At 52.3% G+C, this 26,137-nt stretch overlaps 10 protein-coding genes across 14 annotated transcripts; 2 read left to right on the top strand and 8 right to left on the bottom strand.

Annotated features, from left to right (window-relative positions):
• Positions 1-8: 8 nt before the first annotated feature.
• On the bottom strand, positions 9-1,219 carry PV05_00032 (uncharacterized protein). The gene is made up of 2 exons (XM_013464895.1): positions 832-1,219; positions 9-768 (listed from the first exon to the last, which is right to left on the bottom strand). The coding sequence occupies exons 1-2, from the start codon at positions 1,058-1,060 to the stop codon at positions 179-181; spliced, it is 819 nt and encodes a 272-aa protein (XP_013320349.1). The 5' UTR covers positions 1,061-1,219; the 3' UTR covers positions 9-178.
• On the top strand, positions 685-2,982 carry PV05_00031. 2 transcript variants are annotated; one of them, XM_013464893.1, is made up of 3 exons: positions 685-1,326; positions 1,381-2,375; positions 2,482-2,982. In XM_013464893.1, exons 2-3 carry the CDS (start codon positions 1,410-1,412, stop codon positions 2,851-2,853), a joined length of 1,338 nt encoding a protein of 445 aa, XP_013320347.1. In that variant the 5' UTR covers positions 685-1,326; positions 1,381-1,409; the 3' UTR covers positions 2,854-2,982. The 2 variants fall into 2 exon arrangements, with proteins under 2 accessions (XP_013320347.1, XP_013320348.1); XM_013464894.1 differs by having other exon boundaries at positions 685-2,375.
• On the bottom strand, positions 2,873-10,075 carry PV05_00030 (uncharacterized protein). Its single transcript, XM_013464892.1, has 2 exons — positions 9,065-10,075; positions 2,873-9,010 (listed from the first exon to the last, which is right to left on the bottom strand). Exons 1-2 carry the CDS (start codon positions 9,521-9,523, stop codon positions 3,170-3,172), a joined length of 6,300 nt encoding a protein of 2,099 aa, XP_013320346.1. The 5' UTR covers positions 9,524-10,075; the 3' UTR covers positions 2,873-3,169.
• A 325-nt stretch (positions 10,076-10,400) lies between these two features.
• PV05_00029 lies at positions 10,401-12,928 on the top strand. 3 transcript variants are annotated; one of them, XM_013464889.1, is made up of 5 exons: positions 10,401-11,129; positions 11,175-11,454; positions 11,508-11,887; positions 11,942-12,271; positions 12,324-12,928. In XM_013464889.1, exons 1-5 carry the CDS (start codon positions 10,745-10,747, stop codon positions 12,674-12,676), a joined length of 1,728 nt encoding a protein of 575 aa, XP_013320343.1. In that variant the 5' UTR covers positions 10,401-10,744; the 3' UTR covers positions 12,677-12,928. The 3 variants fall into 3 exon arrangements, with proteins under 3 accessions (XP_013320343.1, XP_013320344.1, XP_013320345.1); XM_013464890.1 differs by having other exon boundaries at positions 11,942-12,928; XM_013464891.1 differs by having other exon boundaries at positions 10,401-11,454.
• Positions 12,268-14,616, bottom strand: PV05_00028 (uncharacterized protein). Its single transcript, XM_013464888.1, has 4 exons — positions 13,589-14,616; positions 13,047-13,536; positions 12,341-12,991; positions 12,268-12,284 (listed from the first exon to the last, which is right to left on the bottom strand). Exons 1-3 carry the CDS (start codon positions 14,374-14,376, stop codon positions 12,872-12,874), a joined length of 1,398 nt encoding a protein of 465 aa, XP_013320342.1. The 5' UTR covers positions 14,377-14,616; the 3' UTR covers positions 12,268-12,284; positions 12,341-12,871.
• A 333-nt stretch (positions 14,617-14,949) lies between these two features.
• PV05_00027 lies at positions 14,950-17,092 on the bottom strand. 2 transcript variants are annotated; one of them, XM_013464887.1, is made up of 5 exons: positions 16,751-17,092; positions 16,365-16,700; positions 15,958-16,315; positions 15,604-15,911; positions 14,950-15,550 (listed from the first exon to the last, which is right to left on the bottom strand). In XM_013464887.1, exons 1-5 carry the CDS (start codon positions 17,022-17,024, stop codon positions 15,507-15,509), a joined length of 1,320 nt encoding a protein of 439 aa, XP_013320341.1. In that variant the 5' UTR covers positions 17,025-17,092; the 3' UTR covers positions 14,950-15,506. The 2 variants fall into 2 exon arrangements, with proteins under 2 accessions (XP_013320341.1, XP_013320340.1); XM_013464886.1 differs by having other exon boundaries at positions 14,950-15,911.
• Positions 17,093-17,427: 335 nt separating this feature from the next.
• On the bottom strand, positions 17,428-18,716 carry PV05_00026 (uncharacterized protein; the record flags this gene model as incomplete). Its single annotated transcript, XM_013464885.1, has 6 exons — positions 17,428-17,496; positions 17,552-17,614; positions 17,670-17,905; positions 17,956-18,291; positions 18,351-18,642; positions 18,690-18,716. The coding sequence occupies 6 exons, from the start codon at positions 18,714-18,716 to the stop codon at positions 17,428-17,430; spliced, it is 1,023 nt and encodes a 340-aa protein (XP_013320339.1).
• Positions 18,717-19,125: 409 nt separating this feature from the next.
• PV05_00025 (uncharacterized protein) lies at positions 19,126-20,628 on the bottom strand (the record flags this gene model as incomplete). The annotated part of the gene is made up of 1 exon (XM_013464884.1): positions 19,126-20,628. One exon carries the CDS (start codon positions 20,626-20,628, stop codon positions 19,126-19,128), a length of 1,503 nt encoding a protein of 500 aa, XP_013320338.1.
• Positions 20,629-21,794: 1,166 nt separating this feature from the next.
• On the bottom strand, positions 21,795-23,344 carry PV05_00024 (uncharacterized protein; the record flags this gene model as incomplete). Its single annotated transcript, XM_013464883.1, has 7 exons — positions 22,983-23,344; positions 22,771-22,930; positions 22,530-22,713; positions 22,416-22,476; positions 22,295-22,361; positions 22,189-22,250; positions 21,795-22,133 (listed from the first exon to the last, which is right to left on the bottom strand). The coding sequence occupies exons 1-7, from the start codon at positions 23,103-23,105 to the stop codon at positions 21,795-21,797; spliced, it is 996 nt and encodes a 331-aa protein (XP_013320337.1). The 5' UTR covers positions 23,106-23,344.
• A 599-nt stretch (positions 23,345-23,943) lies between these two features.
• On the bottom strand, positions 23,944-26,137 carry PV05_00023 (uncharacterized protein; the record flags this gene model as incomplete). Its single annotated transcript, XM_013464882.1, has 5 exons — positions 23,944-24,285; positions 24,337-24,652; positions 24,702-25,015; positions 25,066-25,766; positions 25,822-26,137. The coding sequence occupies 5 exons, from the start codon at positions 26,135-26,137 to the stop codon at positions 23,944-23,946; spliced, it is 1,989 nt and encodes a 662-aa protein (XP_013320336.1).

Below are 26,137 nucleotides of genomic sequence, written 5' to 3'. Positions count from 1 at the left end.
CATCACAAGCATTTTACATCATCTGATAAGATAAAAATTTTCTCATGGTGGAAACCATCCCGCGTCCATGACAACACCTTGACCCTCATCCGTGCCTCATCCATGCTCATTCTACACATCCCACTCACGACACGCTAGATATGCACATCTGATTAGTTTAGATTAGATTTTTCTCTGCTCATAGCTTCGAATTCTCCCATCTCGGTGGTCTCTTCTCCACAAACGCCCGGATACCTTCACCAAAGTTGGTCCCATGCATCAGACGAGGGTACCAACCATCAGCCAGACTCGACACAGCATCCTCCACACTGCTCGCTTCCCAACTCAAACGAATCCCCTGCCGACCAACGATCAGCGCATCGGGACTGTTTCTGCACATGTCCTGAGCGACTTGGACCGCAGCATGAACAACATCTGCAGCACACTCCACCACTCGACTAACAAGACCCCATTCATGAAGCTCCTTGGCGCTCACATTCCTGCCTGTCAGTACAAGGTCGGTGGTGCGTTGCAGTCCGATGGTGCGCGTCAGGCGTGGTAGACACCCCGCCACAGGTACTATCCCTCGCTTCACCTCAGGTAGGGAGAATATCGCCCAAGACCAGGCTATTACCAAATCGCAGTTGGCGACCATCTCAAATCCTCCACCCATGCATATGCCATTTACAGCTGCGATGATCGGCTTCTTGCCCTTTCGACGGGGCAACCCAGCAAGGCCTGGTGCAGCCATGTCGTTGACCACCCCCGCCTTGTTCATCTCGTTCCACTCTGTGCGTGCCGACGCATGGTCAGTCCTCGTTCAAGGAAAGGCATCGCTAGAGGTGAGCCTACCCTGCAAATCGGCCCCAGTGCAAAACGCTCGACCGACGCCGGTGATGATGCCGACCCATAGCCTTTCATCTTGGTCGAAGAGGTCCCAGACACCCTGGATTTCCCGGCTGGTGGCTTTGTCGATACAATTGAGCTTCTCCGGTCTGTCCAGCGTGACCTGAAGAATTCGCTCTTGTGGGAACGAGACATTGAAATGTCGGAAGGGTCCAAGGTTCGACCTAAGAGACATCGAGGGTAGATCGTCGATCGGTGACCGGCCAGCCACGAGACAGGTAGGTTGCAGGTATGTTGACTAGTCCGGCCAGCTTCCTCGCAAGCGTCTTTATACTTTTCCGAGTGAGTATCATTCTGACAATTCACGTGCATTGGCTTTTCCAGAGAAGTTCTGTTGCCGAGGAATGCTTGGATTTCTTTCTGAGCCTGTACCGAGAGCCCCGCTTAGTGATTGTCCAATCTTTCTGTTTGGCTTCAGAGACTCTTCTTGTCAGTCTAGAAGTCTGCTGCAACGCTCCTCAACAGCACTATTCACACGTTCTGATATCGCTACAGTTCCATAATAACGACCAAGTCTCGTCAAAATGGTGTCCGATACTCAAACCCACCACAAATATCCGCCGGTAAAGCTACCGCACCCTTTTCTGACCACATATGGTGTACGCAACATTGGGGAGACGAACCCAGCGAGGCTCGTCCTGACACTGGATGGTCATCCGCCAGCTGGAAGACAGCTGGCCCAACCACTACACCACGATACGCTCTCATGGCTGGAGCTGTCTTTCAAACCCAAGGACGAGTGTCCGCCTCTCTCGAATAACAGTGCATGGGCACGAGCGTGTCGAAGTCCACAGACCACGTTCGAATGGTCCGGCAACAGCACACCTTCACTGGGCCAGATCTGGAACGTGATTCACGCCATCTACCTCGCACATCCAACGAACGAGTACTTCCGACTGACTCTGGTCGGCCTGGGGAAGGACATTATCCGGAACGAGTTGCTTGCTACCGGGTTGGCGATTGAGCATCCCAGGCCATGGCGACCCGCAGACGAATTGAAATCGTACTCTGATGAACTCCTGATACTGCGAAGTTCATTCTGGCAAGGCGCGGGCTCTCCAATGGGCCCTCGTCCGATTTGGGTGGTGGGAGACGGTACGGACGGTCCTCAACGGGAATCACTGTCGCAGTACCCGCTCATGCCCGAGAACCATCATTTCACAATGAAGTTTCCCGACGAGGCCGTGTACACTCGTCATCCTATCCGACGGCCCAAGCCGCACCCGGGGTCGATCGCGTACAGTCGCTACGTCCCGGAGCTGGACGAGCACTTCTCGCTCGAAGTTGTCGACTGGCAGAACCAAGAGCACCTGGCGCTGTTCAACATGTGGCAGAACGACCCACGAGTTGCACAGGGCTGGAACGAGACTGGAACTCTGGACCAGCACCGCGAATACCTGCGCAAATTGTGGTTCGATCCTCACGTGCTCTGCTTGTTTGGGCGCTTCAACGAAAGCCGCTTCGCCTATTTTGAACTATACTGGGCAAAGGTAAAAAAATTCCCGCTACCCACCATGCGTCATTCGTTGTTTCGTCCCCTTCGAGATCCAACACGTGATTGCTTACCACGGACTATTCACTGACTGTCGTTCGCAGGAGGATCACTACGGCGCCCACTACGACGCCGGAGACTACGATCGGGGTCGCCATTCTCTCGTCGGCGACGAATCGTTCCGCGGCTCGCATCGGGTCAACGCATGGTACTCAAGCTGCATCCACTATTGCTTTCTGGACGAGCCGCGCACGGCCAATGTCGTGGGCGAGCCCAAGGCCACGGGCGCGACAATTCTGTCGTATGAGCAGTCGCAAGGCCTGGTAATCGGCAAGTATGTCGACCTGGGCCACAAACGGTCGGTTCATTCGATTTGTAGCCGCGAGAAGTGGTTCCAGCTCTGTCCACTGTTCTGGGATGGCCGGGAGAGACCGCTCGAGTCCTCTGACCGAGCCGCGTGGAATGCGAAGCTCTAACTACATATGTTAGCCTTGAGTTTTTTTGGAATTCGAAAATAGTGCTATCTACGTTAGGCAGTCTTCCAATGTTAGTTGTGCAGCTCCAAAACAATGTCACGCCGTGCTCCGTGCAAGAAGATATTTAGTGGAATTCGCCGTGAGGATTCTGTAATTGACTTTTTTTTTATGTTGTGAACTCCAGAGCGTGCAACAATTAAGCCATCACTTTTGGAATAAACCACCCCGTACCACGGCAGCTTCACTTTGACCTAAATACTGACCTAGATACTATGAACTTCCTGATGATCCTGTGTCTCCACGCAGCTGTAGGTTACTAGCTGATTCGACCACCGAGCAATACAGCGTCCGGCCGATCGGCTGCCAATTCTTCAACTGTCGCCACCAGCTCATCAAGAATCGCGTGCACGAACGCTGAATTTCCTTCACTCCCCACCACCCCGACATGCGTCCGCCCTTGTCGGACGAGCGACACGATCTTCATCGGATAAGCAGCGTCTCCGTGTGGATTCGAAATGTCCACTTTGCAAGTTCTTCCGGCGAATGGCATAGTGTCGAAGTCCTCAAAGTCCTGGTGGTGGACGATGGAATCGAAAAATCGTGCCTCGGATGGCCACTGCGTGCACTGCTTGGATATCTTCTCGAACCCGAGGAAATCATGGACTGCGGATTCTGCAGTCTGCTTCTGAACGAATAGTAACAGGTCCGTCGCGGTCCATTGCTGTCCAAACAAGACCCTGATCGGCGTGAATTGGTAACACGGGCCCACGACGTTCTCCACATTCGCGAGGTCGATGAGACGGCCCGAAGTGACGCTGCCGAATGTTACGTCTGGAATTTGCAGGCGACGTGCCAACACGAGTGCCCATCCTGCAGTCAGCAGGCTAGCGGTGGTGATCTCCTTGGGACGTTGAGAGATGTCGACCGGTTTTGTCACGAACAAGGGCTTGTCTCCGGGTCGTCCGGAGGCTTCGCCTAGCATGGACAACGATGAGCCGTCCAGGAGACCGCGCCAATAATCGACAGCCCCACGTTGGATCTGCTCATCGCAAATGCGTGCCATGTACGAGGAGAATGGCTCGAACTCGACGACCTTCCCTCCGGTGTACAAGATCTCCAGATCTCGGAGCAGGGCTGGGAGAGAGATGCCATCGTACTGAGCGTGGGACAGGCATATGATCAGGCATCTCTGGCCGTCCGTGCCTTCGACATAGAACATCTTGAAAAAAGGTGAGCCCAGCTGGAAATCCGATTCAATATCATCTTCGCATAGGTCGGTGACGTATTGTTCGATTTCTGTGTCGGCATGTTTCATGACCACAGGAGTACGCAGTTCATCCGCAACCACTTGGAAGAGGGACGATTCGTGCTCGATGAAGATGGTGCGTAGAATATCGTGAGTCTTGACCAGCTCATCGCAGGCGAGGAGCAAACGCTCTTGATCGATGCCTTCGTCAAAGTACAACATCGTGTATTGTACCGAGGTTCGCGGAGTTTGGATGGTTGCCCGGACGTCCAGCGCCTGGGAATCTGTCACTGGAAGAACGTCTTGGATGGACCACTTGGGATCAGTCAACTGGGGCCGGACAACTTTGAAGAGGAACGATCCTATCTCGGGAAGAGCCAGCGTCGAGAAAGGCTTGTAAGTCTGAACTTTCTGTTTTAAAACTTGGTCGACCTTCAACACCTTGGCCGCGTCGCGCAGGCGCATGTGCTGAAAGACATCGGCTACCGTCAACATGTGCCCTTGAAAACGGAGATCTGACACCAATTTCATCGCCAGGACAGAGTCGCCACCAAGGCGGAAGAAATTGTCGTCAAGGTCAATCTTCTCCGGACCGATCGCGAGTATCTTTGCCCACGATGTCCGCAGTATTGACTCGGTCGCTGTCAAATCTGTCTGCGCCGAGATTCTCGTCCACACGTACTTGAGGCTTTCTCGGAGCTTGGTGAGCACATCTCGAGGGATCTTGGAGGCCAGTTGGTTCAGCAAGTCGTGATCAACTTGGTCCGCCAGAGAAGGGATCTTGTCAACCACAACATACGCAAAGGGGACCATATACGGTGGAAGACTGTCTTGGATGAATCTGTCGAGCTCTTTAAGTGCCACCGCAAGGTCGAGGGCAATCTTCGCAGTGATTGCCGCTCGGAAGCTTTGCGGGCTTGAGCCATCGGCAATGATGTCGTGACTCGTCGGCATCAGCTCAACGCCATCTTCCTGCGAATTTTGCTGCTCTATGAAGGCAACGAGCATTTGCTCCAAACGCGGCCGAGGTGCATCCGAGGAGGACTGGAATACGGCGACAGCGGCACGAAGTCCTGGTGGAAGATGGCTTTTGAAACGGGCTTCCACATCTGCGATGTCGACTGCGTGCCCTTGAACAGGAGCAACATTCTCTTTTCGGCCAACGAATATCAAGCTGCCGTCGTCTTGTAATCGGACCATATCACCTGTGGGCTGCACTTTCCCCCTTCGGCCGACGTGATGAGAGCTTCCAGCCACGAGCCAGGCTGGAGATTCAAGAGTTTCGCCCGAAAGAATATCTCCTTCGAGCCAGAGCTCGCCCACGCAGCCAATGGGCGATAACAGGGACGGGTTCCGGGTATCACAAACCCAAGAGACTACAGCAGGAGGATAGATTGAGTCTGGCTCCATTCGAGCGTCTGCTCGGAGTCTTTTAGATGGTTCATCCAAGGACAATGGGGCCACACGGTTCCATTGCCAGATCTGGTCCAGTTCCGCCTGGGAGAGACAAGAAATCTCATCGAGTCTTCTGGAGAGATGCTTTGTCAATTGCAAAGAAGCCGCTTCCAGCTGACCAAGTATTCTTTTCATTTGGTCGATATCAATCAGGCTGCTGTCGAAACTTGCACAGATCCTGAAACCACCCTTCCGAATACCACAGCCCAGCATCAGCGGATACGGGTTGAAATGTAGTGCTTCACGTACCACATCCCCTTGGTCAAAGCCAAGTTCACCGCCCATGTATTCTGGTTCTGGCTGGATGACCAAGCCCGTTCGAGCCTCGATGGCACATTGAGCATCGCTGCTGACCTTTCTGATGTTCTGCACCCCGTAATGCTGATAAGGCGTGCGAGCCAACATGCCTTGCTGGATGGTCTGTAGATAAGATTCCACAGTGCGCGTCCGGTCGATACGTATGCGGACTGGTATTGTTGCGATCAATGGGCCTTCAATACTTTCGACGCCTGCCAACGGAATGTCTCGACCAGTGAGTGTCTCAATGAATACGACATCATTGGCAGCCGTATACTGCGATGCAACAAGCGCCCATGCAGCACGAATAAGTGTTGCCATGGTGAAGCGCGAACCTACGCTTGCTTCGATGTGAACTTGATGCTCAAGCATCGCATCCGCAGTTGGCAAGTAGTCCCTAGAAGGCGCGCGCGGGAACTGAGGTCCGACAGCACCCTCGAGTTCTCGTCGCCAAAACTGTTGAACGGAGTTCTCATCCGTGTCTTGCAAATACCTGACAAGGTCCCTCATCTGTGTTCCTGTACTGATGTGCTGACCTTGCAAGGCATGCGCGACCTTTCCGAGTATCAACGGCTCCGACCATCCATCGTAGAGTACGTGGTGGATAGTCCAGATCATGTAGCGCTTCCTGCCGGCTGGAGGGGTGACAATGGCATATCGAGCTAGCCTTTGGCCAAGGTCCATCTTCTCATTCCTGTCGCTCTCAAGATATTGTGCAAGGTCAGTCGACTGCCTCCAGATGATGTTTCCCTTGAGGACGACTTGCCAAAGCCTAGATTCTGAAGACTGAACCAAGCGAGTGCGTAGAATAGGGCTTGTCGCCACTGCTTCCTCCCATGCTTGCCTCCAGGAAGCCAAATCAATATGTTCTGGGATACAGGCGAGTCTCTGGGCAACGTAAGGCGTGGCTGATTTCAGCGAGAAGGTAAACAGTCCTTCCTGTGTTGGTGTGCAAGGATATATGTCTTCTATGGCCACCCGATCAGCTCCGCAAGCCTGTGCTGCCTCGAGACAGGCACTGTCGATGGTGTGTGAGATCATAGAGAAAGCTGGTGTTACCGTCCGTGCCTGCGATTCACACATGTGGACAACTTCAGCCATCGCCGACAGTTTTGGGTGGAGAAAAGCGTTGGCGACAGTGAGATCGAGACCTTGCGCTCTACAGACAGACACAAGTCTCATTGCCGTCAAAGAGTCCCCACCTAGTGCAAAAAAGTTATCGCCAGGGAGGATTGTTTCGGCATCAAGCTTCAAAGTCTGGCCCCATGCTTGCCGCAAGCGTTGTTCGAGTTCACTCAGTCGATATGTAGTACCGCGCTCTGCGCCATGATCAAGCTGCCGCAGGTCGACGGTGGCAGCAAACTGCCTTAGTCGCTTGCGATCGGTCTTGCCTGATATCAATACAGGAATATAGTTGATGGGTATATACGCGCTCGGTACCATGTATCGGGGCAGGACTTTTGCTAGGTTTGCATCGGCTTGTGACAACGTATCCTGAAGCTCGCCGCTTGGTTGCACTAACTTCAGGTCAGAGTCTCCCTGCTGCTGTGGTGCCTGGGAAGCAACGAACGCCACCAAAGTAGGTTGGCCTCCAGAGCCCGAAGGTGTCACGACCTCCGCAATGACGCTGGTAGCAGGAGATAGAATGGTCTTGAGCTGGTATTCGATCTCGCCAAGTTCAACGCGTTGTCCACGTAATTTGACTTGAGTGTCTTTTCGTCCGACGAAGACAATGCCTCCAGAGCCGTCAGGATCATATTTCCCCAAGTCTCCAGTCTTGTACAGACGCCCTCGACGCCCGCTGTGGGTGTTGTGGCCCGCTCTGAGCCATGACAGATCCTCGATGAAAGCGGCTGCGGTTTTGGCAGGGTCATTCAGATAGCCTTGTCCGACGATTGGACCTTCGACAAGCAACTCGCCCACAGCACCGACTGGCATCAACGATTCGTGGTCGTTGGGGTCAACAATCCACATGGCCGCTCCCGTGCCTTTGCCAATGGAGATGTAGTCTCTGCCAGTTGCGGCGCTACTGTTGACCGTACATCCGATTGTGCACTCGCAAGGTCCGTAGCCGATCACGATCCTGGTGTCTCGACCCCAGCGTGTGACATCTCTGGCTGTGACAGCCTCTCCTCCCAGACCCAGCATGCTGAGTGACGCGATAACGTCGGAGTCCAGTATTCGTGCGACCGACGGGGTTAGACCTGCGTAGTTGACCTGCATCCCCCGCATAACACCATTTATGTCGTTCATCCGATCTTCGTCGGAGGGGATGCAAAGGCAGCCGCCTTGTGCAAGGGTACAGAGCATGCTATCGATGCTGACGTCAAAAGCGTACGACGCAAAATCGAGAACCCTGGAATTTTCTGTATAGCCAACGGCTTCCGCCCGAGGAATGGCACTGCTTGTATAGGTTTCGTGAGAGATCATGACTCCCTTCGGAACACCCGTGCTTCCCGAAGTGAAGATAATGTACATGAGAGCAGTTGGTGGCACGGGTGTCAACGTTGCCCCACGCTGCAGTTTTGAGAGATCTGTGAACGTGTCCTCTTCCACGACGACAACCTTGCCCTCCGGTAGGATTGACGCCGATAGGTCTTGCTGTTGCCGGGAGGTCAGCATCGTCTTTGCTCCCACTTGCTGTGCCGTATTTTGGAGACGGGCAAGCGGAAGGGTTGGGTCCATGAGTACAAAAGTTGCACCCGCTTTCATCACTGCAAGCACGGCGACAATTGTCCATCTTGACTTCTCAAAGCAGACCGGCAGGACATCATGTAGTTGAACACCCATCTCTGTGAGTGTGTGCGCCGTGAAGGTGGAATACTGCTCGATTTGGGCATACGTCAGGCAGCCGTCCCAGGAAGAGATTGCGACTTTACCTGGACACCTTTGAGCTCGTTCGGATATCACATCGTGCATGCAGAAACTGTGGGAAGGCGGTAGTTTGTGATTCCACTCCCATATCTTGTCCAGATCATGTTGGGTGGGCTGAATGCAATCCTCAATGGTCGCACGCGGCTTTGCAATGCACATTCTGATGGTGTCGACCAGTGTCTCAATATGCCGCGTCACCGTGTATTGCGGCACGCTCTCGGTGCACCACACCGGTCGAGCCTCGAGCTTACCATCACGAAATCGTAACTCGAGGTGAAGTACTCCCTTTTCACATCATTGTCAGAGATGCGATATCAAGGTGGAATGCATTTTGCTTACTTCATCTCGCGCTTCCTCTAACGTTTGTGAAAGGGAACTCGTGCTCAGAAGGAGCGATACGGGACTGAGACTGTCTGCACCATGACTTGGTGCAGCCGTTATGAGGCGGTGGGAGACAGCTGTAGCAATGTGTCCAACATCGCCTGGTGGCTCCGTTACAACTTCTTTCATCGAAAGATGATTGCGGGTTGGCTCATGTGCAAGACCGTTTGCTGGGCTATTATAAGTCCACTCGAAGGAGACCTCATCGCGTTCCCGGCTCCGACTGAGCATTAGAAGCCAGGACGAAAGGATGAATCCCTCTCTCATACCTGTTGGAGTGTTGGTCGTACCGGATGCAAGATCAACAACCTTGAATGACAGGAAGTGGTCCTCATCAACGCGGTCGTTGGGCAATCCATGGAGCGATTCATCTTTTGAACAATTCCCATTGCGTGGAAAGTCCTGGATAGAGCCCATTCTGCATCAATCGAGCTTTGGTGCTCGGATTGACGCTGTGGCGGCCCAGGCTGGGAGGAGGAGTTACAGCTCGACTGTTCTCTTGGTGCTCTTGAGCTTTGCAAGACTCGAATGTGTCTGGAGTGATGATGTATAGTACTCGCCAAAGTCGGCCAGCCAGTATTATGTCAGCAGGTTCTCAATCGCCGATCAAGCCGTATCGCATCAAGCAGACCATGGTTGCCGTACAGGTCAAGGCATTGTCGACCGAGATCGGTCGGCGTGGGTGGTTGGGATACGTCCCTCACCTAACTACGAGCCAGGAGGGGAAGAGGGTCGGGCGTTTGACACGCAGGATCCATCATTCGACATGCCGGTCTGCGTCAGACTGCGTTGTGCGAAATTGGCGGAGAGGACCACAGCAGAAACAGTTGATGCGGACCTTCGATCATGCAAGGTTAACGAACAGGCCACGAGGGCCGCAGGAAAGTGGACCATCTCTTCGGGGTCCAGGACGAAAGAAGGTCACCCAGCAAGACTTGAAAGCGTTACCCAAAAGGCGAATGGCACAGAAGGACCAAAACCTGCAATGAGCAACGAGGATTAACAGCGACTGGCGGAGAAACACACTGTCCATTCGGCAGAGTTGCCTTCCAAGTTGTCACCCAACCAGGTTTTTAGCTGTAATGAACCCGTATTTTATTCCCAGGCTTTTTTAAACTTACTAGCGCGTTTCAACACGTCGCGAATACTCCAGGTATTGAGCCATGTATTGTCAATGGGTCAACGTCTGCACCATCCACGTTCTATCAAGATGCTCAACAAGTGGAGCAAAGTGCAATGTTGTTTGCTCCTGGTCGATGCTTTGCCTCTGCGGAGCGGCAATCTTCGCCGGAAACACGTTCGTTTCCATGCAGGGACACAGAGCACTGAACTACCATGCGCAGCCAACGCTCTTCCGATCCCGCTGCTCGTAGGGCCCATCCATTTGGTGACACTGACCTAGTACTTCTCCCGAGGTAGGTACGAAATTTTCGCCTCCGAAAATGACAGTTCAGCCTAGGTTCCGAGTCCTAGAGGGCTACCAATGGTTCATCACGCCTGGCGAGACCGGATGGCACAATATTGGAAGCAGCAAGTCAGGCTGTCCACGTGTTGCGGCCTGCTAGTATCAAATGCGAAGGTACCCAGCCTCAGGAAATAAAGTCCATCTGAACGTTGATACCTCAATGCACTTCAGCCATGGCGCTGGCGAGCACAAGACCACTGTTGTTTCCTCCGCGTCCACCTTCGATCGTTCACGGGAGCACAGAAACACCATTAGTCGATTTCACACTTGGAGAGCTGCTTGATTTTCAGTGCAGACGATATTCGACAAGAGAATGTTTGATAGTACCATGGACTGGCGCAAGGTGGACATACAACCACCTCAGAGAAGAAAGCAGCAGGGTCGCGAAGGCTCTGCTTGCTCGTGGCATTCGAGCTGGAGACAGAATTGCCATCATGGCTGGGAACTGTGAACAATACGTGTCAGTGTTCTTCGCTACAGTGCGTATAGGCTGCATTCTGGTCATCCTCAACAATACCTACACTTCTTCCGAAGCACAGTATGCTCTGAGGTTTACTGGTAAGTGTTGGTCTACAGGCGACGAACATGCTCTGACCAAGACAGAGTGCAAGCTTCTGTTCACTACTTCTCGCATTGGTCATCGCGACAATAAGCCACTTTTGCATCATCTACGGGACGCGCCTGGGACCGTTGAGGAGATCATCATCCTGAGAGGCCATGCAGGACAATTCACTTCATACGAGAGCTTCGCAGAAGATGGAGCTTGCGAGCCAGACGAGCCACTTGCCGAATGCTCCAACCATTTTGGTACTCACGATGTCTGCAACCTGCAATTCACCAGCGGCACGACAGGGAATCCAAAAGCTGCGATGTTGACTCACCAGTAAGCTGGCCGTCTGCCCTCCATCCCAATCAAGCACACTGACCCAAGTTTAGCTCTCTTGTCAATAACAGTAGATTTATTGGTGATCGAATGGCTCTGACTGAGGATGACGTGTTGTGTTGCCCGCCTCCGTTGTTCCATTGTTTCGGTCTGGTGCTCGGTTTACTAGCTATAATCACCCATGGAGGGAAAGTGGTCTATCCTACAGAGACATTTGACGCAGCCGCTTGTTTGAAAGCAATCCACGAGGAGCAGTGCACAGCTTTACACGGTGTTCCAGCCATGTTTGATTCTATCTTCAGTCTACCGCGGCCGGACGGTTTTGATTGCTATCGTCTGCGAACTGGAATCATTGCCGGGGCTCCTGTTCCTCGGCACCTGATGGAATTGCTGGTCAACGACCTCGGAATGACAGAGTTTACGAGTAGTTACGGTAAGCTGCTCAATTTTGATCTGCGATCAATAAGCTTCTAATGGGTTTGAATAGGGTTGACCGAGGCATCTCCTACCTGCTTCAACGCCATGCACGACGATCCTATTGACCTGAAACTTTCGACAGTCGGCCAGGTCATGCCACATGCTCATGCCAAGATTGTGGACCGATATGGTAAGATCGTACCAATTGGTGAGAGAGGAGAGCTTTGCATCGCTGGGTATCAGTTACAACGAGGGTACTGGAAGAACCCCGAGAAGACCTCGGAAGTCATGATTCGTGATGAGAACGGCGTCTTGTGGCTGCATACTGGTGATGAAGCAGTCTTCCATGAAGACAAAACTTGCACAATCACTGGCCGGTTCAAAGACATCATCATTCGAGGTGGGGTTCCTAGCTGTCAAATTTCAGCCTAGACACTGACGAAGCGTTTTAGGCGGAGAAAACATTTACCCTCTCGAGGTTGAAGAGAGGTTGATGCAACACGAAGCTATCGAAAGGGCAATCGTGGTCGGCATGAAGCATCATCGACTAGGAGAAGTCGTGGTTGCCTTTCTGCAAGGTACCTCTCCAGCATTTGGAGGAACCTACGCCGCTATCAGCGACGATGAGGTTCGCGAATGGGTGAAGATGAGACTGGGCCGGCACAAGGCTCCTGAACATGTATTCTGGCTAGGCAAGGATGGAGTTCCCAATGCTGTTCCACTGACAGGAAGTGGGAAGGTGAGGAAGTTCGAGCTTGCCAAGTTGGCCGAACAGATCCTGGGAACTGCAAAAGCGAAGCTATAAGCGAGCAACAGGCCTACTTGTATGAACACCAAGAAACCGCAGGTAAAAACCTCTGTGATCCGTTGACTATAGAGTTCGAGGTCTCTTGTGCAACTTTTAAAATCGGCTTGTGCCCAAGCTTTGCCTTTATTCAGCTAACCTATATCTGGACTGACGCCTTCTGCGACTCTGGATCGGCCTGACCGTCCTCATCGCTTACAGCCTGGCAGACCTGTCCTCCGTCACCGGCTCGGTCGATTGACGCCTTTGCTGGATCATGGACTCGGCGATGCGTCGACCTCTCTCTGCAAGTATGGGATACAAAGCATCATCAACCTGCAGTGGCCATAGTTAGCAGTGACACACACGATTAGATTGACGGCGCACATACGTCGTCGGCTTCCCCGAGGGATCCTTGTAACCACAAGCCACAGTCTTTTGCGAGCAGGTCCGTCCGGAAGTTCACTTGATAGTCCCGATTTACGCTTACACGATGCCCATCAACCAAGTCTGAAAGCTGCCGCATGATTCGTTCGTGATCGCTCTTGTCGTATCCAGTCGCTGCAATGACAAGGTCGAAGGTACCGCAGTAGTCAGATGCGTCGTCGTCGAGGCACTTCAACGATAGAGCAACCTGTCCGCCAACAGTCTTCGCAGCCGCTGCTAGTTGATGGCTGAACTTGATTTGATATTGCCATCTCGACGGGTCTGCTTCTTTAACGCTTTGTCGGTATTGCGAGTCATATAAATCCCTAAGCATGCCGTCCTCGATCGCGTGACCGGAAGCTGAGCGTTCTACTCCATCCATTGCTCTTCGTCTCAATTCTGGTGGCAGTGTCTGTCCTGCCTCTGTGGTTGGTCGTCGCGCGACGTCCATGACACTGCATCACTTTTAGCATTAAACTAGCCACCGCTAAATTCCGGGTGACCTACAATGGAGTGCTGTCGGATCCTCGGAGGACAGCATCCTCGGTGAACCAGACGGCTTGATGGTGTCCCCATATACTCTGCACGTATTCGAACACTTCAGCAGCCGATTGACCATCACCAATAATCGCAATGCGGGCTCTCCCTGCCGTCTTCTTCAACATTGACGGGACAGCATCCAAGGTGTCTGTCGAATGGGCGAGGCTCGGACCGATATTTGCTCGGGACAGAATGGCGGGTATTTTGGGTTGAGGTTCCATTGAACATATGAGTTGCTTTGTTACTAACACATCTTGCTTCCCAGTGACCATGTCCGAGACCGATACTTTCCAGCAGGAGACTGCGCCTGCTGCATTTGCTACCGGCGTTATGCTGTTCACTTGTTTCTGAAAACCCTTCCGCGCCTGGAGGCGATCTGCGCACCATCTCAGGTATCCCGAGAAAAGTTCTCTGGATGGACAGAGATGGGAGCTGTTGGCATAGACGACGAGCCGATTCGTTGCTTGAAGGTAGTTCATGAAGGTGAATTTGGAGCGAGGGTTTTCGGAAGTAATCAGGTCATTCAGGAACGAAGTCCTCAGACGTGTAGCTGGTATGTCCGGACACGGTTTCCATGACGACTGAGGTTGAGATTCCAGAAATAACGTATTGTCGAGAGATTGTCTCTCATGCAAGGCGATGGCAATGGAGAGCGCCGTAATTCCAAAGCCGATGCAGACCAGATCCAACGGTTGAGAGTCTGACTGCATATTGTTGTCCTTTCCCAGGTCGGAGTGATCGCAACTGAATGCCATCGAGCGTGAATTCTCTGTGACCAGAGGTGTGTACTACAACAATGAGTCTGCGGATCACGCCGATGTCATCAAATCTGAGGCCATCGCTCCAGTTCAAGGGTAATTGCCGGTCGCGTATATTTTTCCGTAGACTGGACAGTTGGCCGGTCCCTGTTTTTCACCGTTGTACCAGCCATGTCCTGGGTCCTGGTACATACTGGCCCTGCGTGTTAGCGCACCACAGCGGTGTCGAGCTGTACAATACGCTAATGTACAGGTAGTCCTTGGGTACCTGCCAGGTAAGATCTCTAATACGGTGCAGAACAGCAGTGGTATTTGACATGATTAAATTACGGCGGGCTGTCTTGGCGCTGTACTGTCTCGGATCAGATAACTCAAACCAAAATCTGATAACTTAATTTCCACCACGCCAAAACTGCGCCAAGACCGACGGACTTGGAGGATCCAACGCAGAAAGTGGCTCCTTCACCGCGATTTTCTCCGTGCGTTCTCCCTGCGTTAACTGCAAACAGCATCAATCTGCACCTCTTCCTGGTCACGAAGCTTTGAAAAATTTTCATCTGATAAGATAATCTCCAATCGAAAGTCCTCTTCTGTAACGTGCCGAGCTCGACGATCCACCGCTGATTCTCATCCTCCGAACAAGCACCTTTCCGGGCCAGTCCCAGGCCGCGAATGTGATCAAGCCCGTGCAAGCCTCCGCCAACAGCAACAGCCGGCAGACAAGATGGCGGTCGGTGGTGGTTGCGATATCGGAAGCGTGTGCTCAAGAGCTCGGCTCCTCGACAGCCCAACATTTCAGAAGAAAAGATTGAAAAATGAAAACACAACAAGTGGAATTCCCCTTCCGAGCATGACATACCAGACCGGAAGCTGACTCCAGGCAACCATGCCGCACTTCAAGCGCAGTCAGGCATTGCTGAGCACTGCATTGTGGCCAAGGCTGTGGCTGTGTCGGAGCGCCATTCGCAGCCTGTCAAGTCCTCTATGCGCCTAGTACTTTCCGTATGGCAACTACGTGGAACGCTGTGATGCCAGTTCTCGTCCACCTCGAACATCCAGCTGTGCTGGCGTAAAGCGCTGTTCATCAATCCGGGCTAACCACCTGCAAATGTCCGCCCATGACCATATCATGAAGGGCACTCTTTCCCGAGCTGCATATAATTCCAGCAAACTGGTAAGTTGTCAGTCCGGTTCAGAAATTGTTGCTTCAGCGACAAGACGTACTGGAATTGCCCAGATCATCGCCGAAGCAGGTCTTCAAAACACTTTCTCCATAAGTGGTTCCGTCAGATGGATAGTATGCCACTGCTTGCTTGCCAATTGCAATCCCAATCATGGGTGGGATCTCTTTCAGCTCCATGAATTCCGGATTGATGCCTTGATGTTGGGCCAACATCAACTGATGAATGTTCTGCGCTGCGTATTGTCCCATATGCATCGCAGCACCACAACGCTTGATGCCCGACCACTTCGCAATATCACCAACTGCAAAATGGTGTAGCGAATTTGGCACTTCCGGCATGACGTTCAACCTATAAATCTGTCAGCAACCTTCCTCTTTTCCCCGGCTGCGCTTACCGTGCGGTGACTTGGACATAGCCTTCCTCGTCCAATGCTGATTGATGCAGGTAAGTGGTCGAGGGAATGCTTCGTGATACGGCGTGGATCACATGTCCAGCCCGAATTCGCGACTGATCTGACAATACTAAGTCCCAGATGGGTTGGCCGTCATCTGAAGGGAAACTTTTGGTGCTCAGCACGCGTTGACCCATGATCGTCTCGACTCCGGCTTCGTGAAGGGTGATGAGGCATCTTTCCTTGAAGTCGTCAGGAAGAGGCTCCGAAGAGCAAAGCTTTTCTCTAGAATGGATCAAGGTGACTTTCTGGTCTGGCATGACCAATTTGATTTCGGCTGCCATCTCGATCCCGACCGCACCTGCAGGTCGTGAATACTGGGTTTCCAGGACATGTAAGGAATTCCTTACCTCCACCAATGACAACAACGCCGTCTCTGGCTTTTCTCACCGCTTCGATATGCTCTGCCGCCTCCGACAGGTAGGCCTGTCTTGACTTTGCCTGAGGAACAACCGGCCATACTCTACGCAGACCAGTGGCTGCTACGAGGAAGTCGTATTCCAATCCCAGTGACGAACCTGTCTCCGACTCGGTGACCACGGCTTGCTTCTTGTCGCAGTCCACATTTTTGACGCTGCCTTGGATGAAGTGGATGTCCTTCAGCGCCGGAATGTCTCTGAAATTTGTCCACGCCTTTGGTGCATACTCTCCAGAGGCAAGCGCAAGTGGCGATGATATCAGATGGACTGGAGTACCAGTCAATATTTGGGCGTATGGTCTGGTGATGAACACTCACAATACCCGTCCTTTTCATCTACAAGGGTGATTTTGACAGGAATCTTGCTGAATTTGCTGGTATCCGCTGGCTGAGAAGCAAACCGCGGTGATCTCCCTTCGCATAGGTCTAGCAGATTCAAAGCCGCTCCGAGTCCAGCGTATGAGCCCCCAAGGACGAGGACTTTAAATGGACTCGAATGTAGAGTAGATGCGATCCCCTCGTTTGATGGCATACTGAGATTCCGGGGGAATGATCGCCGGACCGAAAGTAATCGTCGTGCCACGAACCTCATACAGATTGGAAATGAGGCAACTGAGGCAACTGAGGCTCATCAGGCTTATAAAGTATCTGATGTTGTGGCTCGTGGTGGCCGAAACCGGGAGACGTGCCAATGCTGATGCTATCTACGAGGCTACTTAACCTATCGCGGTGGGGTGAGACCCGAGAGCCCATGATGGCCCGCCCCGGCGTCCCTGAGTGGTGTGGTCAGCTCCCAGTCTCCCAGGGGTTGGCAGCCTAGTAGTGGTCCCTGCAAACCACCATGCCGGCCCCAATCATCTTTAATAAAGCTCGTTGTTCCACCCACCTACCACCTCCTCCATCACACATGACTCTTCCTTAAATGCTTGGAAAAATAACCTAGAATCAGACACTTTCCTTCAACTCCCTGTGGACTTCATCACTAAGTCAGAGAGTTACCCCAGCGCATCGTGGACTCCTTGATCGTGCGTCTGTTTCTTGAGCCTGCGTCTCTCGGCGGTGTACTTCCATTGGAGTCAGCAGGGTTTTCATTACGCTCTGTGCCATGGAGATACATGCCTCGTGAAGGTCCCTGGGCTCGTACTTGGCAGGATTGTCTTCCGATGTACAGGCCGGCATGACCTTTGGTTTCGTATCAGTCTCATTCGTTCCAAAGAATAGGCAGGCTCATCCTCACCGGAACTGCAACGTCCATGTTGAAGCTGAAGAAAAATGGAATCGAATACCGATCCAGTCCCGACGTATTACGGACGCGGTGAACAGTGGATACAAATTTGTCATTGGAGATTCTTTGCAAGAAGTCGCCGACGTTGACGACAAATGGCCCACGAATAGGCTTCGCAGGGACGTACATGCCGTTCTTGTTGAGGATGTCTAGGCCTCCTGTCATGTCTTGGTTGAGGATTGTGAAGGCTGTGTGCGTGTCAGCGTCGCCTCCTTACAGTTTTCAAGTCGGACCGTACTTTCGAAATCACTATGTGCGCCCAGGCCGTCCAGATCTTCTGCGCCGGGCGCTCGAGGTGCATAATGCTGCAAGATGATTGACACGAATGGCGCAGTGACCATGGGATCGAAATAACTCTCCTCGGCCCCCAGGCCTAGAGCGAATGTCCGAAGCAGAGCGCGAGACAATTTCAGAAGTTCGGCCTGATATCTCAATAGCGTGGTCCGGAACTCTGGCCAGTGGTCTGGCCATTGGTTATGTATGCCAATACAAAGCTCGCGCTTCTCAGGACTCAGATGTGGCCGTTGTGGATCGTTGTCGGGGTCGTAACTGTACAGGAAGGAACCTTTCTTGACTGGTTGAATTAGAGTCAATAAACTCCCGCCTTGGAGATCCGGCTTTACGACGCCTCACCTGCCTCGCCGTCCGGCGTTTTGGTGTAGTGAATCTCATACCCTCGGAGGGTGGGAGACTTGTACACGTCCTGCTCCTTCTTCACCTCCAGCGGCTGTGCATGATATCTGCGCGAAAGCTCAAAGAGCTCGTCGATCAAGTCTTGCGAGATACCGTGGTTCTTGATGTACATGAAGCCAACGGTTTTGCAAACATCTGCAACCTCTTTCGCTGCTTGCAAGCGGTGCTCATAATCGTCGCTGAATATGTTGCCAATGTCAACATGGGGGACCTCTTCAAAAGTTTTGACGGCCTAGTCGCCCTTCAGAATTTCTCGTTTGTTGTCATGGGTCCCGTCACGAAAGAAGCATTCATACTGCGGCTCATGCTGAGCCACTACTGTCGCGGTAGTCGACATTTCTGCTGCTGTGGCTGCGGTCGCCGTCCGGAAGGCTTAGCAATGCTTATATTCTCCAACTGACGGTCTTGAAGATGAGTGAGGACGGGTGTGAAATCGAGAAAGTTGTATCGATGGTCATGTGCAGCGACGAACTGGGTCAGGAACGGAGATTCGCGGGGCTGGAGATAAGCCGACCGCAAATAAGAGAGCAGATGCTAGACAATGTCGAGATCCTGGCCAGGATATCTATCAGTCCACGACCCGAACAGGCTACGCCCGAGGTCGGAGTCGGACGCGAAGGTGCACGCGTGCACCATCAAAGACTCCTACCAAGCGACGTCGCTTGCATTCGAGATGTCAAAGCCGACCAGTTGATTAGCGCCAAAGACGTCGGCCTCACACGTCTAACCCAAAAAGCTGTAAATCATCCACCCAGTCGCGCATCCATCCGCTCTCTTGGAAGTCATCGCCAACCAAAAGCTGAAAATCCGAGTTGTACGTGTCCAGAGTTGGCCTTGGGAGAGGACCAAGACGCTCATCTGGGGTCATCCAGTCGCCGAGCACCGGACCCTGATCAACCGGTGCCTGGGTGTTCCTTTCCATGATCGAAGTATCTTCCTGCTCCGTGGTTGATCTGGATATTAAAGTTCGCAAAGCCTCTATGTTCGACTCATAGTTCTTCAGCGCCGACGGGCCATAAGGCTCCAGTAGCTCAACTAGTGTATCGGTGTCTTCTGTCTCAGAACTGTTATATCCACTCGCTCGCTCCTGATCTCGTTTACCATGACTGATGTTGGGGTGGTTGGGGTTTTGCATCGATACCGCCTTCCTTATAGCCCTCACGTTGGCAAGATTGTTGACCGCAGACGTCCGGATCCGACTGAAAGTCTGCAGCACGTTCTCGATGGTGTCCAGCGCATGACCAGACTGCGAGGCTAGCGCTGGGACGCAGCAAAGGGCGGATAATTGTGGAATGGCGGTAACGAGCATATACCATGTGAAGGCGGAACTGAGACAATGAGTATGGTTGCGGAGCTCGATGGCTTCAAAGATCTTGACGTTCAAGTTGGACGCGGCGATGGAGATGGCTGAGGATGAGAGTGGAGAAATATTGAAGATCGATGATGGACGATACAGGAGAGTGATGGCAGTCAGAATTGTGGCATGGAGTTGAGCGAGTTGAAAATCGTAGGCGCGGGCACGGCCGCTTGGATCGGTGAGTCGCAGCTCTGGAGATAGGCCCCGAATGTACTCGAGAAGGCGATTGGCAAGTACCTGCTTGTGCATTGAAGTCGCGTCAGGTTGCGCAGAGAGCCAGAGGCAGATATCGTGAAGGATCTCGCAGATCGAGACCCAAGAGACGAATATCTGGGCTCGGAGATCGGACGGATCGGGGAAGTCAGATGTACTAGGCCGCTCAACAGTGCAGTCAGCGATGTTGATCAGGCGAGGCCGGCCATGCGCGGACGCTGAGAGGCTGTCTCTTGCATAAAGCGTCCACCAAATCCGCCTTTTAAGGCCTTCATTCTTCCCCGGGCGAAGGCCTTTTCGGTGCAGCCCCATTTGTTGAGCTAAGCTAATGGCATACATGTTCCAGAACCGCGGTGTGTCCATTGAAATGTCCTTCGGAGCACTGGGTGCGCACCATTGCATCAAGCACGCGGCAGCTAGGAGCTTGAAAGGGTTGCGCTCAACTCCACTGTCGACTATAGCTTTCACACGCCGATAGTGTAACGGCAGAGGTGTGCTTGTATGTTTACCTCCTGTCATATACGACCCTACCAGCATCAAGGATTGTAGGAGTAGGATGGACGTTGCTTTCGTGGAGACTGCGGAGTCCCTTTCGGACGAAATTCCATCGATATCGAGAACAGGCATCCACGTCCAACAGAATTCCATGACCGCCTCGAATAAGCACTGCCGGACAGCTAGCCGTGGCAAATCAAACACGCCATGGATCTGTAGAACTTTCAAATCAGCCTCTGAGACCTTGAATTCGTGTGCCTGTCGGTCCGGGTGTGTATGGTCGAGCTCCGGGAAGTCCTCGCCCAAGATTGCTGACCGTGAAAGAAAGGAAGAATTGTGGAATTCGTCAATGGCCGGCGAAGTCACCTCTTCCAAGAGCTTCACGCCACTTCCGAGTATGACTGGATCGTGTATGAAAACGGACGGTGCTTCTGTTGCCGTTCCCAGATCGGGTGGCCTCGGGGGAATGGCTGGGCTGGAGAGGCTGTCATGTTCTTGGTCTGGCGAGGTGGCCAGCAGGGTTGTAGTCGGAAGGACTGGGGAGAACGTATACGCTGCACCGGGCTCGTCAATCACGTCGTCAGTATCGCCGGCTATCGTGGGAGCCTGCTGGGCTAGATTCCGCTTTGGCCTAGGATTGGCTGTTTTCTTGCTTCTCAGCCGCGGCCTATCAATGGAATATGGTCATCATCTCGTTCCATCTTGTTGCGTTGAAATGGGCTAAGACAATCGGTACTCGTATCATACTTGCAAATGACACCATGCGCAGCGCAATTCGAACATGGTCGTCGCTCTCCCACATTGCAACGGACTTCATTGAGACGGTCAGCAAGTCCGGATCGACATTTTGCAAGGCTTTGATCTACCTTTTCTCAGGTGGCAATCTTCGCAAGCACGGGTGTAAGATACAGTAGGCGTAGTCGTAGTCTTGTAGCAGCGGAACTTTGAGATCTGCATTGCGAGGCTATGGATCGTGAACACAGAGAGAGGAGAGTCAGAGGTGGCGCATGTCGGATTGATGCCGAAACGCGAAGTGAAGTACTTGAGGCAAAAGAAGGACTCCATTTATCCTCGGGCTTGGCATTGTCTGTTTAGGCCTTACCAACTCCAGTCAGCCCCATAATGGCCCTACCTTTAACGACGAGGTCGCGAAATGCGGGCTGACTAGGCATGATGCGGGGAAAGCTCAGCGCCTGCGAAGGAAGTGCTAGGCAATGGAAGTCTGCCCGGCGGTTTTTCTTCCCATAAGACATATATTGCAACCCCTACGTATTTCGGCATGCCTTATGGTGCGAGCCAGCCTCCCTCTGAGACGGACCCTAACAGGTGCCGTTGCTAGTTGGGAGTTCGGCCAAGCTGAAATCCCAATTGAGGTAATACCACTCCTCAAATCTCGCTGGCTTCTGCGCGGCAGGCTGACTGGTGTTGCTTCGAGGGATGTCGAATGCTTCGACAGTGGAAGAAGCGTTAACGTAGCTACCTCCTGCGCCTGGACGGGTTGTCTGGTTATAGTTGATCTCGTTGGAGTCGACCTCGCCCCTGATCAGCTCAAGCCAGGTGTCGTGGCTGTCTTCAAGGATCGTCTGGATGAAAGAGGCGTTTTGGTAGTTATCTTCAACAATTTCGATCAGGCCGTCTCCACGGGCGACCTTGTAGTACTTGAGATTGATCTACGTCAGGGATGTGTTTGAAGAGATACAGGCTTTTACGCACAGTGAACCAGTCACGGTAAGCTTTCAGCAAGCCGGGCCTATACGTTTCAACGTCCTCATATGCTGCACCAGTCAGATAGGACATCCAAGAACGGCAGACAACTCACAGTTCACCAACGGAGCCAAAGGATCGTTGACATCCACAGCGATGATCTTCCAGTCGGTTTCACCACCCTAGAAGACAACCAGTCAGGAGTTGTACAGCAGTCAGATGGAAGTAAAACTTACATCATTCAATGCCAGACCACCAAGAATCTTTGCCTGCTTGATTTGGCCGACGTAACCGGCACTGTCAGAACGAGTTAACTTTTAGGACTTCAGAACGCTATCTGAAGACCTCACTCTTGACCAATGTCAAAGATGTCAACAGGGTCATTGTCACCAGGCTCCCCGGTAAAAGAGTGGTTGAAGTTAGGGCTTTCCCAGGTCTGTGGAATGGAGCCGTAGAGAAACGGATAGGACTTGTGTGGCCAGACACTTTCCACGTATCGTGGTGCGTCATTTCGACTGTCATGAAAGATTGGATCTAATACACCAATGAGTATGGCAAGTCCGGCCTGAAGAATGGCGATCCAACACTTACTTAGAGGTTCATCCCTACTGATTTCGATCTTGCCATCAACCCAACGTGGGATCTCGACGACCATGTTCACCACGCGCCTGTTGGTCTCATTAGGCCATAAAGGAACATCGTGCCAGAACGAGATGGGTGTGTTGTCTCGTTGCAACCACATGCGCCAGTCCTTGTCAAATCAGTATCCTCGAAGATGCTCTTGGGCCAACAGAGAGGCTCACCAGCGTGTTGCGCTGTCCGACCTCTCTTAAATTGTAGTTGACAGCATTGCCTGCTGTACAATCTTGGCCCACTGCAAGAGTGACGGCCGCGGATAGACCTAGGAGGAATGTCAGGGAAGCCATTTCGACGAATTTGAGCTACAATCGAAATTGAGAAAGCGAAGAATTTTCGGTTTCCTGCTTGCACCTGGGTGCACGTCTTATGTAGTCCCTCCCAGCTCCCGACCAATTTTATCGTCATTGCATAGCGTATCTACCTAGCCTTGCCCAGAGAGTAAATAGTCCACTTCTTGGTGTAGGAGTGATCTTGATCTTGGCAAAAGATTCGCTTTATGGAGTACGTGTCGTTCGAACTGACGTTAGGCTCCGAACTGCCACTGGGTGCCCACGGAAAGAAAAGGCAAGGACGGAGCGGATGTCTGGTCCAAGCAAAGCCAAGCCTTGGCCAATGCAACGAGGCGGTGGTCTTCCGAGGCTGCCATCACGAATAAGACAAGAGCTTGCTAGACACGTGGGCATGAAGAATCGAGCTAGGATTGTCGTAGAAATGTTGAGTTTTGGTGGGAAAGCCTTGTGAACAATAGATAAAGGCAAACAGAAAAGCGATCTGAAGTATCAGCACTGACCCATCTTTACGAGGAATGCTTGGTGAGAGGTGGTGGACTTTCGACCTTCAAAGCAGGAAGGACAGACGGAGTGGAATTTACATAATGTGAATCCTTAGAGGTAGGATACCCGGTTTCGTGGTGGCAATGAGACTTCCTGTCGGCCTAGGACCGGGGCAATAGTTCAAACCCCCTAGGAAACCTCAGCCTTACCAACACTCCATACCCCCAGCGACCCGAGCGGCCATGCATCCAGAGCGGAAGATCTCAACCAAGAATACAGTACTCATATTCCCTACGATTGCTTCAGACAGAACTACAATCGTGTCTTACGCCCCCTTCGGATCTCCACTACTCTACAGCTTCGCCTGTTGTTCTCTCCGCTTCTCTGCCTCGACTGTCCTCCATAGCTGTCTTGTATCAACCATCATCGACCAGAGATGTTGCATGTTGTTCATCTCGCTCTTCCTGGCTTCATCGAGCAATGCTTCGTAGGGCGTCTGGTTAGCTCGAGCAAGCGCACTATCCAGTTCGTACTCCGTGAAACCATACGCATCAATGATCTTGGATACATGGTTTTCGGCTAGGTCACCGATTGCAGTCCGATACGCCTGGGCGAGTAGTTTTCGTTGTCGTTGAGTCAGCGACAGGGGCGGCGTGAGAATCAGATGAGCATTCTGGAGGATTGATAACGAAAACTAGTGGTTGTCAGTGGTATTCCCTCTTTCGTCGAGCGGAACAAGACCTACCACTTGTGCCAGAGCAATGAGAGACGGTAGAAACTCGGCATTTCTATTCCGATCAATGACATCCCAGAAACCTTTCCAGTACACGAAATCACCGTGAGCCATGGTAAGAGCGTGGGTTGAAAAGCTGGTATCATTGCCGGCATTCGTATCATCCATGTGGTTCTGTACGAGGACCACCAGCCTCTGTTCGAGGACGAAGCGTTGGAGGTCTCTGTGAAGCCAGTCCTCTTCTTTATGAACGTCGATCGGCTTCGGTGGCTCTTTTTGGCGCAGGAAAGAGAGGTACGATAAGCTGAACAAGGACGACTCTGTCTTCCTACAATCGATGTCAGTTCTGATCTCAACGTTATCCTGGCTCGACTCACGCCTTGAAATGCTTCACAATTGCCCTTGGAACCTGTTGAGCAACGACATAATTGTCCCCTTCGTATGTCACGGCGTTGATTGAATTGGCGTACATGCGTCCGAAGCCAGATAAGGCATTATACCCGTGCCCTCCGCAAGCAATACGGCATGTCTCAATGCCATGACCGGTGATCTCTGTCGAATAGACTTTTGCACCCACTGTCTGCAAATGCAAATCCTCGAGCTCGGAAGTGTCGTTAGTTTTGAGGTACTGCTCCGTGTACGTGTCATAAGCTCGCTTGATATTCTGCCCTACCAATACAAGCGCGCTTGCCTTGTGAGGTTTGTCAGCGTTTCCCACTCCTTTGGGGGCTTTTGACTCACCTGCGCGAGCAAAGGCAACAGCCTATATTGCACGCTGGCATAGCTGAATACAGGTTTCTCTTCTCCGGTCTGGTCACGATCGAACTGACGTCGGAAGGTTGTGTAATGATATGCAACCGCCACAGCTTTCAACAAGTCCCAACCAGTTATCTCGGCCATGAGGGCTCGAACCGTCACCATGGACCCATATGAATGCTTGGTGTTCTTGGGAGCAACGTAAGTCCCGTCTTGCAGCACTTGAGCATTCCTGGCAAGCATTTGCGTCCTTGGAATCCGAACATTATGGAATCGCAAGGCACCGTTATCAGTGCCCAGCATGCCCTGAAACACCTTCGGGCCCAATTCGTATATTTCGACTCCCGGCATGAGCTCCTGGGTGTTTAGGTCCCTAAGCTGAGTGAGAAAGAGGTGGTTTCCATACTCCTTGCCATTTATAATTAATCGCGCCACCACGATGGAATGAGTTGCCCATATACCGGTGGCACCGATCCAGTACTTTGTGCTGCTTATTGTTGGAGAGTTGATGATGAATTCGTCAGTGGCTGGATCGAACGTCGAAGTTGTCTCGATCCCCTTGACGTTGGAACCATGACCCAACTCGGTCTGTGAGTAAGAACCAAAGATTTCGAACCTCTCTGCTCTCGGTACCCAGATCGCTTTCTGTTCGTCAGACATTTGCCTTTCTATATTCGACATGAATACTAGACGTGTATGGGTCAGCAACCTAGAATCGCTGCGTTGGAACAGAACACTGACTTCTGAATTGAGGCTGTACAGGCAGCATGTTGTCGGTATATCTGATGGCTTCCATGAGCTGTCTGTGCGGCCAGTCATGTTTCAATTTGAGCCTGATGAGCTCTCTTGACTGCAGAGCTGCCCGCGTCCATGCATCTTTGCGTGCTAGCGACGGAGTATTCACGGTTTTCTTGGAGAATATTGGATTGTTGAGGAATGCTTCCAGGATTGCTTTCCGTCTGTCGAACTTTTCCCTACCACCCCACAGAAACAGGCCGAATGGCGTCTCTTGGGGCGTTGTAGGGATATCTCGTTGTGTCCGTGGTTGATTTGACAT

Source organism: Exophiala xenobiotica (assembly GCF_000835505.1).
Source record: "Exophiala xenobiotica strain CBS 118157 unplaced genomic scaffold supercont1.1, whole genome shotgun sequence".
Lineage (NCBI taxonomy): Eukaryota > Fungi > Ascomycota > Eurotiomycetes > Chaetothyriales > Herpotrichiellaceae > Exophiala > Exophiala xenobiotica.
Note: the sequence above shows the minus strand (reverse complement) of the source record. Positions and strands in the feature narration are given on the sequence as shown.

Bases quoted from the DNA above. Each gene is read 5' to 3' on its own strand.
- PV05_00032 (XM_013464895.1), bottom strand. From the start codon at position 1,060: ATGTCTCTTAGGTCGAACCTTGGACCCTTCCGACATTTCAATGTCTCG. The intron at 769-831 runs GTAGGCTCACCT...CGGCACGCACAG, and splicing joins CACTGGGGCCGATTTGCAGG to AGTGGAACGAGATGAACAAG.
- PV05_00031 (XM_013464893.1), top strand. From the start codon at position 1,410: ATGGTGTCCGATACTCAAACCCACCACAAATATCCGCCGGTAAAGCTA. The intron at 2,376-2,481 runs GTAAAAAAATTC...TGTCGTTCGCAG, and splicing joins TTGAACTATACTGGGCAAAG to GAGGATCACTACGGCGCCCA.
- PV05_00030 (XM_013464892.1), bottom strand. From the start codon at position 9,523: ATGGGCTCTATCCAGGACTTTCCACGCAATGGGAATTGTTCAAAAGAT. The intron at 9,011-9,064 runs GTAAGCAAAATG...TGATGTGAAAAG, and splicing joins TAGAGGAAGCGCGAGATGAA to GGAGTACTTCACCTCGAGTT.
- PV05_00029 (XM_013464891.1), top strand. From the start codon at position 10,745: ATGGCGCTGGCGAGCACAAGACCACTGTTGTTTCCTCCGCGTCCACCT. The intron at 11,455-11,507 runs GTAAGCTGGCCG...ACCCAAGTTTAG, and splicing joins GCTGCGATGTTGACTCACCA to CTCTCTTGTCAATAACAGTA. The intron at 12,272-12,323 runs GTGGGGTTCCTA...GAAGCGTTTTAG, and splicing joins CAAAGACATCATCATTCGAG to GCGGAGAAAACATTTACCCT.
- PV05_00028 (XM_013464888.1), bottom strand. From the start codon at position 14,376: ATGGCATTCAGTTGCGATCACTCCGACCTGGGAAAGGACAACAATATG. The intron at 13,537-13,588 runs GTAGGTCACCCG...AAAGTGATGCAG, and splicing joins GGATCCGACAGCACTCCATT to TGTCATGGACGTCGCGCGAC. The intron at 12,992-13,046 runs GTATGTGCGCCG...TGGCCACTGCAG, and splicing joins CCCTCGGGGAAGCCGACGAC to GTTGATGATGCTTTGTATCC.
- PV05_00027 (XM_013464887.1), bottom strand. From the start codon at position 17,024: ATGAGGTTCGTGGCACGACGATTACTTTCGGTCCGGCGATCATTCCCC. The intron at 16,701-16,750 runs GTGAGTGTTCAT...CTGGTACTCCAG, and splicing joins AGATGAAAAGGACGGGTATT to TCCATCTGATATCATCGCCA. The intron at 16,316-16,364 runs GTAAGGAATTCC...CACGACCTGCAG, and splicing joins CGTTGTTGTCATTGGTGGAG to GTGCGGTCGGGATCGAGATG.